This window comes from Vipera ursinii (genome assembly GCF_947247035.1).
Source record: "Vipera ursinii genome assembly, chromosome: 2".
Lineage (NCBI taxonomy): Eukaryota > Metazoa > Chordata > Lepidosauria > Squamata > Viperidae > Vipera > Vipera ursinii.
The window spans coordinates 61,593,928-61,610,299 of record NC_139513.1 but is presented as its reverse complement, the minus strand read 5'-3'; the positions used below and the strand labels follow the sequence as shown (position 1 = coordinate 61,610,299).

General features: G+C 35.6%; 1 protein-coding gene across 1 annotated transcript in view; it reads right to left on the bottom strand.

Moving 5' to 3' along the window:
• NUP210 (nucleoporin 210) overlaps nt 1-16,372 on the bottom strand; it is a 92,245-nt gene that overhangs the window by 24,223 nt on the left and 51,650 nt on the right. Inside the window, exons 15-25 of the mRNA XM_083351701.1 lie at nt 15,817-16,038; nt 12,736-12,909; nt 11,727-11,919; nt 11,341-11,447; nt 8,239-8,343; nt 8,055-8,156; nt 6,171-6,299; nt 4,260-4,387; nt 3,604-3,739; nt 2,689-2,751; nt 1,248-1,427 (exon numbers count right to left, since the gene is read on the bottom strand). Of these exons, the coding sequence (XP_083207827.1) occupies nt 1,248-1,427; nt 2,689-2,751; nt 3,604-3,739; nt 4,260-4,387; nt 6,171-6,299; nt 8,055-8,156; nt 8,239-8,343; nt 11,341-11,447; nt 11,727-11,919; nt 12,736-12,909; nt 15,817-16,038 (1,539 nt within the window). The remainder of the gene's footprint in view (nt 1-1,247; nt 1,428-2,688; nt 2,752-3,603; nt 3,740-4,259; nt 4,388-6,170; nt 6,300-8,054; nt 8,157-8,238; nt 8,344-11,340; nt 11,448-11,726; nt 11,920-12,735; nt 12,910-15,816; nt 16,039-16,372) is intronic.

Below are 16,372 nucleotides of genomic sequence, written 5' to 3'. Positions count from 1 at the left end.
CTGCAACACAACTTATATGTTTTTTAAAAAATGTGAACATAAGCTGTACGTGGATAACCTTGCATTGTGAAAATATAAAACCTATGAGAAGTAATTATTTATCATTTATCATACTGTTAATAATAGTGCCATAACCTAATAATCAAAGTTCTCAGAACAAATTACAAAATTATTTTAAAAAGAGAAAAAAGAAAAACAAAATAAAAATAAGACTGTCTCTTGTCCATGCTCCTGGAACATATTTACCGGTTTGGTACAATTCATTATGGTTTTATGCTTTAGAGGTTTAGCATAAAAAGTCATAAGTGACACTATGGAAACTGGCAAAAGAAATAATATGTTGTCTAATATAAAACAGATTGCATAAGCAAAACCCAGCCGTAACTGATACAGCTGGTAGTCCTTGCTTAATGACAATTCCTTCAGTGACCATTCAAAATCAAACAATACTGAATCAGTGGTAAATACAACCAAATCTTGAAGGTATGGCCATTTTTGCCATCCATCCATGAAAAGGTTTGCTTAAACAGCCTATCCCTAAACTGTCATTTTAAGGATTAATAGTAGTTTAATATTAAATCTGGATGGGGATCCAGCTCAGATTAAAAATCATGGTTTTGAATTGATCATGTCTACCTTTGGCACTAAGGGACGCGGTAGCTCAGTGGGTTTATACGCTGAGCTTGTCGATCAGATGGTTGGCAGTTTGGCGGGTCAAATCCCGAGTGCCGCATAACAGAGTGAGCGCCTGTTACTCGTCCCAGCTTCTGCCAACCTAGCAGTTCGAAAGCACGTAAAAATGCAAGTAGAAAAATAGGGACCATTACGGTGGGAAGGTAACAGCGTTCCGTGCGCCTTTGGCGTTTAGTCATGCAGGCCACATGACCACGGAGACGTCCTCAGACGAGCGCTGGCTCTTCGGCTTTGAAACAGAGATGAGCACCGGCCCCTAGAGTTGGAAACGACTAGCACGCATGTGCGGGGGAACCTTTACCTTTACCTTTTTACCTTTGGCACTAAGGCTTTGAACACAGTGATATACCTAACTAGTCCATGTCTGTGAGCTCATGGTTTCCCACTTATTAAGTACTGTATTTGTAAATAGCCTGCATATGTCACATCAAACCAACAATTTTCTGGAATCCATTCTTCATTTTAAAGTGATAAGAGGTGCTTATAAAACTTTTCATAAGCCTACACTTCAGCTCAGAGGTATTATACAGTATATGTGTGTATCAAGATGTTACCTGGGATGCAACCACAACCTTGCCAGCTTCTGCGTGAATTGCTTGAACCATTCCTAGTATGGTACTGTTTCCCACTGCTTTGCCAGTTATAAAGCCACTGTTGTTTACGGAAGCAATGCTGGGATCATGGATGGAAAAGATTATGTTGAACTGAGGCTGTGGTCCTCCCTCAGAAGTAATCTGTGGTTAGTTATTTTTTAAAAAAAGAATTAATTTCTAATTTGTTTTCAATTTATAGATTGAATAAGATCTGGTAACAGGTACTTATATTTTAATAATACAACAGATGCAAACTGAGGTTTCTAGTGATACAAAGCTATTAGTCATTACGTTGCTCTTTAAAGAGGACAGAAGAGGAAAAGGCAGATTATTAAGAACATAACACAGTACAATTCACCCTTTCCCAACTGTTGGTTTTCTAGACTCCAGATCCCCACCCACCCCCACCAGCATCCAAAGTTACCAAGGCCTTGGACATGCATGGGGTTATGTATGCACACAGCAAGCATTCAGTTACATCTAGCAAGGAATATTTTTATGTGATGCACTGAAAGGTTGAGAATGAGTATAAAATACTTGTGGTTTTCTTTTATTTACCTGGATATAGACTTTCAAGAACAAAGTTATTTATTAGATTTCTCTTATGGATTTACAAAATTCCAATCTACAGATAGTCCCCAACTGCTGCAATTGGGACCAGCAACACTGTGGCTAACCAATGTGATTATAAAGTGAAGTGCCATGGGTGACTGCACCAACTTATGATGTCCGTTCGAGCTGCAATGGTTAAGAAAAGTCACCTGCAGTCATTAGTGTGATGTCACAAAGGACTTGTGACTTTCTGCTGGCTTCCCCACTGACTTTTCTTGTTAGAAGCTGGTTCTGAAGGTCACAAATGGCAATCATATGCCTGCAGGATGCTGCAAATGTGTGCTGATTGCCAAATGCCTGAAGAGTGATCATATGAACGCAGGGACACTATGACAACCATAATTTTGAGGACTGGTTGTAAGTGTCCTTTTTCAGTGCTGTCATAACTTCCAACAGTTGTTGAGCTAGTAGTAGGTAAGTGAAAACTACCTATAAATTGAATAGTTATTGGAATGGATGAAAAATGTTTTCAAGAGGTTTTTAAGTTTGATGTGTGTGGGCTCTGAGCATAAGGCAGCTAAAAATCTGGAAAATGATGATTTTTTAGTTGTAACATTGCCTTTAGTCATCCTTATCAGGAAATTGCTCTCTACTGATCATTCAGTTTAAGAATTCTGGAACCTGTAGGAGCCAAGCCTTTGGAAGTTACCAAATTTTCAAAGTTGCTACACAGATAGATGGAAAAACCACACGTCAAGGAATAAAATTATGAATACATTATATTAATGCATACATTAATTTCCCTTTTAGGAAATAATTAGTTCAGCATAATCATTTAAAAACAACTTACTTGAATCACTGCACCTATGAGTAAGGTGACTTTTTTTGGCATCAGTTTAAAAGGAGGAAATACCTAGAAGTAGGACAAGAATAAATGTTTATCTATAAAGTTGAAATTCAACTGTTTGGAATGACATAAAAATTTTCATTTGAATGTTCCTTCTTGCTCTACATGTTCATTTTTTCTTCTTATAGTGGCATTCTTTTATCTTTTTAAATCTCTGCACTCAAAGCAGCTTGCCATTCCCCCTTCTGCCCTGTCATTATCTTTCTCTTAATTTTTCCTACCTTGAAAAGCATTTTAGTGCTTTTTCCCCTTGTTTGTGGCTGTGTTCTGACAATTCCATTCCTTCTTGCCATCTTTTCTTTCATTTAAAGTTAATTTTATTATCTAGCATTTATCCCAATTCTATTGCAACAACTTTGGAGCTTGACCATTTTCACAGCATTTGTCTTATTAATCCTCAGCTTCTTTCTGAACTATTATCTCAAGTGCATTTTCCTCTACTTTCTGCTTGTCCTCTCCGCCCTCATCACTGCCCAACATTCAGTCCCATGGCCTCCTTTGTTTGGATCAGCGCGAAGCGAAGCGAAGCGAAGCGAAGCGAAGCGAAGCGAAGCGAAGCAAAGCAAAGCAAAGCAAAGCAAAGCAAAGCAAAGCAAAGCAAAGCAAAGCAAAGCAAAAGAAGCATCCATGCTCTGATGCTTATTAAACTAATCAATAATATCTTTCCTGATTTATCAAGCTAAGTGCATAGCATTACTACATCCATATTTCTGCCTAATGATACTGATATTTGTACATTAAAATAATTTTGCTTTAAATTTTTTAAAATCATTTTGAGTGATGAGCCTTTCTGGCTGAGAAGCATCATTATAAAAAGTCATCCTAAAAGCATTCATAGCTAACAGTGAATATATTTACTTCAATCTGTTGTGGAATTGAATAGATCTTTTCACCATATCTGTCAGTGACAACTCCTGTAACACTGGTTTGACCTATGGCCATGCCATGCACTAGAAAAACAGCTGTGTATTCATCAGAAGTTTCATCAAGGGCTCTGCAACAATAAAATGCATGAATAGCAGAAAACTGAATATGCCTTTAGATGCATTAAAGAGCAATTGCCTCAATTTAATTCAATGCGGAATTTTCAGTTGTGTCCATTTGCAATGATGAGCTGATAACATAATAAGAAATATCAACAAGACAATATGATGAGCTGTATGATGGGGGTCTTCAAACTTGGCCCTTTTATGACTTGTGGACTTTTTACTCCCAGAATTCCTCAGTCAGGCACGCTGGCTGAGGAATTCTGGGAGTTGAAGTCCACAAATCATAAAAGGGCCAAGTTTGAAGACTCCTGATGTAAGACATGGAAAAAGATAACCAAAAATATATAGGTAGCCCTTGCTTAATAACCATAATTGGGACTGGCAAGTCTGTTATTAAGTGAGACATCATGTGACTGCGATGGACTTATGACTTCACTTCCATCATATTTATGACAGTCATAAATATCCACTGCTGTTTTTCTATAGTACTTAAAGCAGAGTATAATAAATGAACGTAGCACTTACTTTAAGGAAATAATCTGAGATGCTGCTTTTAGAGTTAAGTCCATAAATTTGAAGTTTTTACTGTGAAAGTATTTCTTCGAAGCATCCAGCACTCTGACATATGCTTTAACGTTTTTGCCAATTTCTACCTACAATATATGTTTACAGAGTTTTGCATTTCAGTTCAAGCAATACATTCTGTTTATCTGTAGCTTAAAATATTGTGCACCACGATCAGTCTACTAATACAGAATTACTGCAATCAAAGTGATTTCACTATCTCTTAGTAACTGTAGATTGCAATCAGACTTGCTTCTATGTCAGCTTCCTTAGACGTACTGTCTATATCTACACTATTCACAGTCAGTATAATCCCCAGTTATCATTCTAGAATAAGCTGTGGGATAATTCAAGGCTGGGAAAGAGGTTTCTATGCAGCTCCCCAGCCATAATGTAATAAAGGCACTATTTTATTTATTTACTGTATATCCCTTTGTTATTTTTGAAGTCAAGGCAGCGAACATAGGAATACAACTTCCTTCTCCTATTTTCCCCACAACAGCAAAGCTTTGAGTGATTTGGGCTGAGATAGAGTGACTGGTCCAAAGTCACCCAGCTAGCATTCATGGCTAAGGTGGAACTAGAACTCACAGTCTCCTGGTTTCTAGTCTGGTAGCTTAACCACCAGACCAAACTAGCTGAACATACTAGTTCAGAGGTCCCCAACCTTTTGAGCACCAGGGACCAGTTCCGTGGAGAAAGGTTTCTCCGTGGACCAGAGGGGGCGTGGTTTCATGTACTGCCTGCATCCGGTGGATGGGGCTTTGGTTGCTTGCGCAGCCTAGTTTCTGGCATGCTATGGTGCCAGTCCATAGACTGGGGTTGGGGACCCCTGTACTAGTTGAACTTCTGAACTGCATTTTATTTAGTTACCTTAGGCTTATCAAGTACACCCCTTATGTTAAGATAAGGCCTGTTAGTTGCTTGCCATTCCCAAACTATGCTCCATGACTCAATTGTATCATTGAAATTTGGCAGCAAAATGGCAATGTTTGCTAATTATACTTTTTCACCTCCCCTTTTCCTTTACAGAAATAAGACTATTCTCAATCCTCCAGGTCATGGTTGCCCAAAGGTGCTTTTCAAAAGGCAACTGGACTTTCTTGGTCTTTTTTCCTTGAAAATGTTTTACTTCTCATGCAAGAATTTTCCTCAGTTCTGACTGAATGATGAGGGATGCTTTTTTGAGAAAACCATTCCCATTCCCCTTTTAAAATTAACTCTAAATTGTGCTATCAAAATTCAAGAGGATGGGTTAGGGTAGAAAATGGGTTAAGTCTGCTTCAAAGGGACCCCAAACTGAAATGTGTGCTCAAGTTACATGAGATTCTTAGGCCCAGGTTCAAACAATAACTTGCCAACATTTATTAGAATTCTGACTTAGCCGTGGAAAAAAAGCCATTAACACTGCTTTCATTTGCAATAAGTTAATACGTATACCTAATTAACTATAGATCTGTTACATATTTTAGACACCTTAAAAAAATCTTGGTTGCTTAACAGTAGAACCCAATATGATCTAGAAGTATTCAAAGTGCTCTCAAGTCTTTGGTGTCCACTGAGCTTGGTTGTTTTCTTGTCAGCTTTTTTATTACCAAACTGATGACGTGGTGATGTCATAAGCTGGTAATGAAATGTCTTCAAGGAAACAACCAAGCTGAGAGAGCACCAAGGACCCCACAGTTCAACCTGAGCTAAAAATATTCTTTTCTATCGGTATTCTTAAATGTATTCCTCAGAGCAAAATAAATCATAAATGAAACTCCAACCACTTGCCTATAATGAATTAATCTTGAAGAATTTTTGAGTAGAATATTTTTCCCCCAGCAGTAAACAATGTATCAAATCATTCAGTTAGAACTGAATACTAACCTTATCAACAATTCCAACATATACTTCTTGTATATTAGAAACATACACCTCAGTTTTAGCAATGGTGGAAGATGCAAGACACAAGTCATGTATCATTACAGATACTGACCCTGGATATAAGGGATATATCTAAAATAAACAGAAGAAAATGGAATCAAATGTTGTTCTTAACTAGTTATTCTGGCTACTCTTTACTTAAAGTTATTGTGCTTCAAGCAAATAATAAATGGTAAATAACAGTGACAAAAGAAAATTGTGCAGTTAAGATTAAGGAGGACATTTTTCCACCGAAGGACATACTGCTCTTTCCAAATGAAATTTTAAAATATATCTGAGGATTAGCCTGCAGGTAACAATTGCATTCAGGTGCATCTAATGCAACTATTAGCCTCCAGTCTTGTATTCCTTTTTTGAAACAGAAAAACAAAACACAAATCTTGGCGAGAAAGGATCTTATAAATGAGTCCTTAAAAGAGAGTATTCAGACTGAATTTAAGGGAAAAAAGAAAGAAAGCATCTGTACTGCTGAGTAGTTTATTCTTAATGACACCACATAAACTGATGGCAGCTTATCTTCCTGAAGAACAATTTCACTTTTCAGTGAAAACTTTTAATCACAATGGCTTTTTGTCATATATCGCAAGGTATTACAATTTTCTGTAATGTCTTCAATCCATTTCTTATAGCTTTGGCTGTCACTCTCTTTGAGCTCACACATTTTCTGAAACCATCTAAGGTAGATATCCTATGAAAGTCTGACACTTTGTAAAGGGTTTAGTCTAATTTCATTACCTAAACTCAGGGAACTTCAAAAGCCGTACAAAGCAATGTGATTTATCAATAGATTTAGCTTTACAGTATTTCTATTTCGTGCTGCAAAATATATTATCTCCTAGAGCTGCTCACATCAGCAGAGAGCAGTGGGCAAGGCTGATCTCTGTCTTCAAAGTAAAAACTCTCACACTTATCCACATATAAAGCAAGTTATATAAATAAGGAGGTAAAAACATGAAAGAACAGAAATTAATTTGAAGAATGTCAGACTGAATGGTGAATTGTTAGTTAATTAATTGCTGTTTACTCAATATGAAAATAGTCATACTCAAGACAGAATTTTACTTTGCTGAATATAAGTCTAACTTGATCAAAGTAAAATTATACAGAATATAGTTGAAGGCCCATCAGAACATTAAGAGACTGTCCCTATTCACCCCCAGTAGATATTTTGTGTGTGTGTATGCTTTCAAGTCTGGCAATTGCTGGCATAGACCATATAGTTTTCCTGGCAACATTTTGGGAGGTGATTTGTCATTGCCTTCTTCCTAGGGCTGAGAGTGTGTGACTGGTCAAAAGTCACATAACTGGCTTCATGCCTTAGGCAGGACTAGAATTCACAATTTCCTGTTTTCTAGCCTGGTACCAACTAGAACTAAACTGTTACTTTAGCAATAGCAATAGCACTTAGACTTATATATTACTCCACAGTGCTTTACAGCCCTCTCTAAGCAGTTTAAAGAGTCAGCCTATTGCCCCCAACAATCTGGCTCCTCATTTTACCATCCTTGGAAAGATGGAAGGCTGAATCAGCCTTGAGTTGGTCAGGATCGAACTGCTGGCTTGCAATACTGCATTCTAATCATTGTGCTACCATGGGTCCTTTAAGAATGTTTCTCACAGAGCTTTCTTTAAAGAAAGCAGAACAGATTTATGTGTCTTCTTACTATCCTAACTGACATAATTAAGAGATGGTGGACTCTTATTCCATGACTTCTGTAAGTTTTTTTATTTCTAAGATTATTTGATTTAAAGTTCTTCTAATACACTTTACAAAAACCAGAATTTCAATGGTTTTTTATAAAAAAATTTTGCATAATAAATACTTACCAGAGCAATGTCTTTACCTTCTTCATATACTATTTTAACAATGTCAACGATGCTGGTGTTAATAAAAAAATATCCAGAGCCCCCATTAATAATGAGTTCAGCCTGTGAACAAAAGCACATTTTAGAATAGTCACACTGAGATATCAGTTGTTACACACATACAGATACAAACACACAGACCTACCTTAACTGCCTGATGATTATAAATAGTCACTTCTTTAGGACTCATTTTAACATCTTCCACAAGTATTAGTTCAATACCTGCATTTACAGGTAAAAGAGCTTCATACTGTAAAGAAGAAGCAAAAAACAAAGCAAAATAGATATTGAAGATGATAACAATAAGGAAGAATGATTTAGAAAAGTAAGCTAGAGTGGTACCAGTGGAGTAAGCATTTGACTAGGACTGGGGAGACTCATTCGTGTCCACCCCAACTATGAAACCCACTGAGTAACTTAGTACCAGTAAGTAGCCCAATCTATCTTACATATTTTTGCTGTGGAAAAATAGGAGCAAGTACTGTGACCATCAGTCTGAATCCTGAAGGAAACTCTAAGAAATTAAATTAATAATAAGAGAAACCACTCTGGAAAATGTAGATTCTAGAACATGTGGTTCTAGTAATAAGTTAATCATTCTGATACCTCTATTTTCACAAAACATGCCTTTATATATTTATATTTATGAATGCCAGTGTATTTTGATATGCTCTCCAGAGCAATCCCAACCTACAGCTTATATTTCAATAGTGAACACAGCTTGCATTTTATCTAATTGTGTAAGCTAATTGAGCTCCATGAAACATTGGCTTCACACATTTCTGATATTAATTCTAATTTCTTAACCAAATTTCTTGTTTTCTCCATTTCCTTAATTTCATGATAATATCAAAACTTTACAAATACATGGATGGCATTACATAAGAATGAAATTCTCCTATCTTCTCTTATATATGAATAAATGACACTGAATAAATAAATAAAAAAGCATACTAGCTGCATAAATTGGTTTGGTAATTAAATACATAAATACATTTATATATATATTAATTAAATAAATAATTATTTAAAATTTCTGTTTATATATTTTTATTGAAAAATGCAAGTCTTGGTGGACTAGCCAAATATACTTCAGAAACAGGGGAGACAGGTAGCACATCAATTTATAAATTATTATTTTTTTAAAAAATAAATTTCTCTAAGTACTACAGTAATCATTTCCTACTAAAGTGAACTAACAATTATCTGCTTCTAGCTGAATTATCTTAGATTAAATATAAATTTTGACCTTTGAAATACCTAAATGTGTATTATTTGCATTTTTTGTATAAACATATAAGAGCTCCACCACACAAAAATACAAATAATGGGGAAACTATGTGAACAGCGAAAGAGAAGCTTTGTTTGCAAAGTGTTTCAAATATAACCTGGAAAAATCATTTTCACCATCAACAGTACTGAGCAACATGAACTAGTCACCTGACTACTTATAAGAGCAGACATGTCAAACTTGCGATGTCACGTGACGTCATGCAACGTATTGGGACGGTTTTGCCATTGCCGACAATGGGGTGGGAGCAGCTTCCGGATGATGCGTCCGGCCCGCAGGCCAGCAGTTTGACACCCCTGGCTTAGAGGCATAATAGTAACAAATGTTACACCTTACCTTAGTTCTATAATGCCTCTTATTCCTTGTATTAAAATTGAAACTTAAATGCACTAAATATAAAGTATGTAAACATTATTAAGTCTGCAGGGTCCAATCTGGGTCAGTCCCCAGGACCAGAGGTTTATTCTTCTGAGCTTTTGGACTCATGCTTGAGCCCTTCCTCAGAGAACTTCTCTCTCACCAGAATGTTTATATTTGCCTCCATTCATTATTATGTCTATTTGTTTGCCTTGGTGGCTTTTTTTTGTTTGTTCTTAAATTTCCTCCTCTTTTCTTTAAAGTTATTATTTTGTTAATTTACATAGCATAGCTCAATACATGCCAACACTGCTTAACAAAAAGGCCCAAGAAGAGGAAGAGATAATTGCAAAGTTCACGAAATCACTTTACAGAATGTATTTAGAAGTTTTGAGGATTATAATTAATGTGTTATATGTAAAAACTCAGACTGAACAATTTATTCTTTTCACTAATTAAAAACAACAATATTTTCTTTATCAATAGCTGCACAGGTAGTCCTTGACTTACAAAAGTTGATTTAGTGACTGTTTGAAGTTACAACAGCATTGAAAAAGAGACTTAAGACCATTTTTCACACTTCTAACCATTTCAGGATCCCCATGGTCACATGAACAAAATTCAGACACTTGGCAACTGACTCATATTTATGACGGTTCCAGTACCCTGGGGTCATGTATATTTACAGGAGTACCTTTTGTCGGCATTAACTTCCCATCGTCCTGTGCGCTCCCACAGAGAGGGCCTCCTCAGGGTGCCGTCGGTCAGGGAATGTCGACTGGTGGCCCCCAGGGGGAGAGCATTCTCTGTGGGTGCGCCTGCCCTTTGGAATCAGCTCCCTGTTGAGCTCCGGATGGCTCCCGACCTTTGCTCTTTCTGCCGTGACCTGAAGACTTGGCTATTTGAACTTGCCGTCCTGGACTGAGGGACTGGGATTTTAGATTTTAAATTTTAAATTTTACATTTTAGAACGTGTTTTATTGTTTAGGGCTATTTGGTTTAATTTATTTTAATTTTTGTATATTATGTGTTGTATATAGTGTTTTAATTGCCCTGTACACTGTCCCGAGTCCTTTGGGAGAGGGGCGGTATATAAATCCAAATAATAAATAAATAATAAATAATGTGATGACCTTTTGCAATTTTCTGACAAGCAAGGTCAATGGGGAAGCCAGATTCACTTAAGGACTGTGTTATTAAATTAACAACTGCAATGATTCACTTAACAACTGTCTCACTTAGCAATAGAAATTTTGGGCTCCATTGTGGTCATACGTCGAGGACTATACTGCTTATGGTTAACTCTAAAACTACAAACAGTCAGTTTTTTGACAATTGAACCTTCTTCAGGTTAAACCTGCATTCACAGTAAAATATGCGAAGAACAATTTAGGACCTACCAAAAAGAATAATGAAGAGGAAGAGAAGGATGGATTTCAAAGCTAGAAAAACCATTTTAGTATTTTGTTTTACTTCTAAGGGTCTGGATTATAATATTTTAGAATTATACTTTAAAATACAGTATACTAATATTGTGTTAGGAAATGGATATAGAAAATATATCTTATTGGGGCAGTAATCTGAAGGAAAAAGTATTACCGGTTTCTTTACTTCATTGGTAATCAAATGAACATGCTGATAGCCAACTGCAGTAGCTGATATTATTGTTGCTCCTGGTTTATGATGAACTAAAACAGTTTGCAGACCTAAAAAAAGGATAGAGAAAATTGGAAAGCAGTATGTACTGCTGAATAAACCATCGGAACATAGGACCATAGCAATAAAGTAGCCTTCAAAATTACACAGCCTCACACCCCACTCTCCCATTTTTTTAATATTCTTAGAAAAATATGACACTTCTTTCAAAGTTTCTTGGATCTATGAACAAATTTTCATTCCAGGAACCAAGGACTGGTAGTGATGGAATAGTATCACAAGGAAACTGAATGAATATTTGGAAAAAAAAGTGAGGGCACGGTAGGTACCTTGCATTTTCTTCTGGCTGTTTCCATGATCTTTCATAGAAAGTTCCATAGGCATTTTGGGCTCAATGCTAGCTAGTAAATGGTCTGTTGATTCCCAGGTTATAGTAAGAGAACTGAAATTGTCAAATTTATGGCCCTGATGATTATAAACTTCTAGCTCCAATACTGGGTTGCGGAAAATTGAAATAGGAACCTAGAAGATAAATTATTTTGTTTATAAATATGAAAAATGTGTTTAAAAATACACATGCATCTGAGCGCACAAAAATGATGCACAAGATCAAAAACTGGTCATATTCTACTATATTGAACAATCTGTTAGTAGATCTTTAAATATTTCAGCAGGATTTTGGAATGCAGCTGTAGAAAGGCAGCTTTCTGGTGCTACTAAGATATCTAAAAGGCACCTAACTTGCAGGAGAATGGCTGGGACTATACTACATATTACAGTTTCTCTCCTGCAAGATACTTCCCCTTTGCTCCATAGAGTTCCAGAGTAGATTTAAGATGTGAAGGTGCAGAGGGCAAGGAGAATCAGATCCACAGATATGGCTGGAACAACTGAATACAACTATATGTGTCGAAATATTTGTTATCGCAGGTCTTGTGAAGAGGATTTTGAAAGCATCACAAAAGCTAACCCCAACCTCGTTCAAAACTATTATGGTGGTGTGTGGCCAGATCATCATGTTCATAAAGTTGCTTTTCTCAATCTACCTGGATATTTTCTACCACAATAGCTTATTTTTCTCCAGGGAAATTGGGAGCCTTCCAACCAAAGCATTGGACAAAACCATTATCATTTTATTTCCAAAATATATGTTGAGCTCTTCTGTAGCAGTTCTTATAAAAATGTTAAAGGGTAGGAATTAGCAATGGATCTGCTTCCTCTCTGTCTGTCCTATCTCAGTAAAAGCACATTAAATAAATTAGGCAGATCAGGGAGGATGGTAAGCACCAAAAGAAATATTTGTAATTGCTACATTCTCTTCCCCCAATTCATACCTACCCCTTGTTTGTCCTGATGAAGAAAGGGACAGGAAACATCCAGCTCAGGATCTGCAGATACAACTGCCAAGGAAAACCGAGAGGGAATGGCACAAATCAACGTCACATCAGCTGACTCAACAGCTGGAAAAGGGTTGGTTGCAGTGGGCTTGTTGCCAATTGTTAGTGAAATTATCTGCATAAACATTGGTGAGAATAAATAATAAAAAAAAAGTTTGTACAAAGCAGAACACTTCTTTTTTATGCAATACTGTTTAAGACAGATCATTAAGGTTGAGTTTTTGTTTCAGAAATGTTGACATATAAAGATGTATCATTCTGGCATTTATTTTCAAAAGCATTTCTAGTCCATTATCTGAGGGCAACTTTATTGCTATTTTACCCACTTCAACACTGCAAAATAAAATAAAGTTTTTAGGATTTTGAAACAGATGGCTGATCTTTAAGAAGATAAGTGGCATGTGCACATATAAGTGATTGCTTCAAGAGACGCCAACTATCGTATTTTAATGATAGAATGTCTTTATGGGCAGAAATAATATTCTCAGATTTACTGCTTATTGCAAGTAAATTTAGATTATATGAATACTCAAGGTAGAATTTTCCATATGGTGCATTAACAATACTTAAAAAGAAGTTTAATGCAGCCGAATGAGATTGTTATGAAACTATTTTCTTTTAACTGTTGTATTCATGCCTATTCCTTGACTTCTAACATTGCAATTTATTGAATGAACCATACTGGCATGCTGAATTGTTCATAATAAGAGAGATTAATTTTTCACAAAAAAAATCTTATTGATGTTATGTTTCCAGATTCTATTAAAGTTAAAGACTGTATGCTCATATAATCATCAGCTTATTCTATTAGATTTCATTTTTAGAAGGTGGAAGTGATAGTTACAGATCAGTAAGAAACAGTGAATGTCCGGTTAAAGAATTGCATTACTCTTACAGTAAGGTTAGTTTATCATTGATAATGATCAGAATCTGCAATCTTGGGTTATTGTATAATGCAACTCTAGCAGCACAGGAAATGGAGGGAGAAAGATATTTCAAATACCAATGGGAAGTCAAACCTTAACAAGAGCACGAAAAACAGGATATTGATTTATGAATTGATATTATTGTTATTTGTATGATATTAGTAAAATATGATGAAGTTGCTTATACTTTACTCTGTATACATTAACCGCACCAAAAGTGTAACTGTGTAATGAGGAGAAAATGGAAAAAATATGGAGAAGAAAGGAGGATCAGGGAAAAAATACTGGATTGTGTAGTAATGAACAGGTTTATATTGAAGAAGTTAATGTTAAACAATTGAACCCAGGCAACAAGTTGTTTAGTAAGCACTAAAGACTGTGATTTTTAAAAATTAATAAAACTTTTATATACTGTATATATAAAAAGCTATGTTGGCAAGATCTGGAGAACGACACAGTGTCCGACTGAACTTGAGATCTGCTGTCATAGCTTGATTTGAACCTTTAGAGTATCTTAGGCTGCTTGCCATATTTCTGTAGACGTTACATTAATTCTTCATATTGTTAGTGACCAGAGTGCTCATCTAACCATCTAGTATTAGTTACTCTTAACTGATCTTAGAAGAGTTCAGTCCATATAGTAGTACCCCAAAAGGAAATTTAAGAATGTGTGGAACCTATTGTACAAGATCCTTGATGTCACATGCTAGCAAAATAATATTTAGGGTCATCTAAAAAGGCATTCAATCCTACATGGAAAGAGAGATGCCAGATGTTCAGCCTGGTTTTTAAAAACGGTGATGCTGATATGCACTGGATAATTGGAAAAAAAACCCAATCAAAAAAGTTAATTTATGCTTCAGTAATTACAGAAAGATCTGTGATGGTATAAACTGTGTCAGGTAAGAGAATGTGATAGGGAAAACTAGATCCAAGAATTTCTCATTGATTGCACACGTATACACAGAATACAATTCAGGACAGAATATGGTGAAACAGACTAAGCTCACGGTTAGTAATGGAGTCAGATAAGACTGTACGTTCTTTCCTTGTTTATTCAACCTGTACACCAGATATGTATATTAAGAGTCTATGAATTTAAGAAGATAAGCTTGGTTTTAAAATGGAAAGAACAAACATTAAGAGCCTGCACTATGCTGATAGCAAAACTTTGATAGATAGAATAGAAAATATATTAATGCTTTTGAACTTTAGTCTTGGATAGTGAAGAAAGCAAACAAATCAATCACAGAACAAATCAACTGACACTTTTTACTAGAGGGTCAAATGACCAGACTCTCATATTTTAAACATACAAAGATCCAGCTCTTATGAGAAATCATAACGCTGGTAAAAGTAAAGGGAAAAAAAAGAAAGGTACAATCAGCAGCAAGATGGAAGGATTCAAAGATGGTGATGTTGGGTGCACAATTAGGGAGGGCCAGGTTGGGGACAGATTCCCCTGGAAGTGTAGTTATGCAATGCCACTAAATGTTGATAACACATAATCAATCAATCAATCAATCAGTGATTGATCATGTCTTTTTGATTGCATTCACTCATATTGATTTGCAAAAGTGTGCTATTTTATCTGAAACATTAAAATTTAAAGTCATATCTGCATTTTTTTTAAAAAAAATCAATGATCAATGTACAGGGATGATTTTTTGGTCCTTTGTGAAACCGTAATCATTGTTATTATTTTTATATTTGTTTAAACATCTAATAATCTGAAAGATGTTTTTCAGATTTTTTAATGCTTCTTTTTAGTCTTATGAGTCTGAGAAATAACGTGTAATATAGTAAGCAATTATATTCAGTCAATAAACACACACTGGGTTAAAGCATTAGCACTTTTCATGATATAAAAGCATTTTAAAATGTTAAAAAAATTACTTCTTATGAGTTAAATAGCATCAGTTTGCATAAGGATCAGCAAATGATTCATGCATTCTAATGTCATAATAGATATGATCACCATATGCAAGCAAGAAGCAAGAAGCTTTATTTCTTATACCGACTGTTAAAATAAACCACCTCAATTCTTGTCACCTAAAAATCTAGCAAACTTTAGAATCAAAATTTGTCTCACTCACATGGTCCCCTAAGGCTTTACAAGTTGCTCTAGCCCAATGCTGGAAAGAATTCCTAGATGTAGGTGGTCCTAGTAAATGTAAACCAACATTCTCTGGATGTTCTGTATTGGTATTTCTGAAGAATGTGGTTGGCTCTTGAATCCATGGTCTGGGTCCACCTTCAAAGAGGATATCTTTAGAAGAACCCAAAGTTACCAAAGCAGCAGAAATAGGATCAATAATCTAGGGGAGAAAATAATAATGATTCAGATCATGATAATATTATCGGCAATTTTGTCAGAAATTATTAATCTTGTTAACTAACCTATACAGTTTTTTCATATTAGACCACTGCAGTATCTATAACAAACTGCACTGATGTCAAACACTAAAGCTCAGATACTTTTGATGCATGCACAATTGTTTTATTTAGGATTCTACTGTACAATACTTGTAATTCATGCAAATATTTTTTTTTTCAAAATAACTAATAGATTTGGTAACCTGCCTGCAGAAAAGAATCACATGAGGGGAAATTCCAACATGTTTTGTATCTTGTTCAACCTTTCTACATATG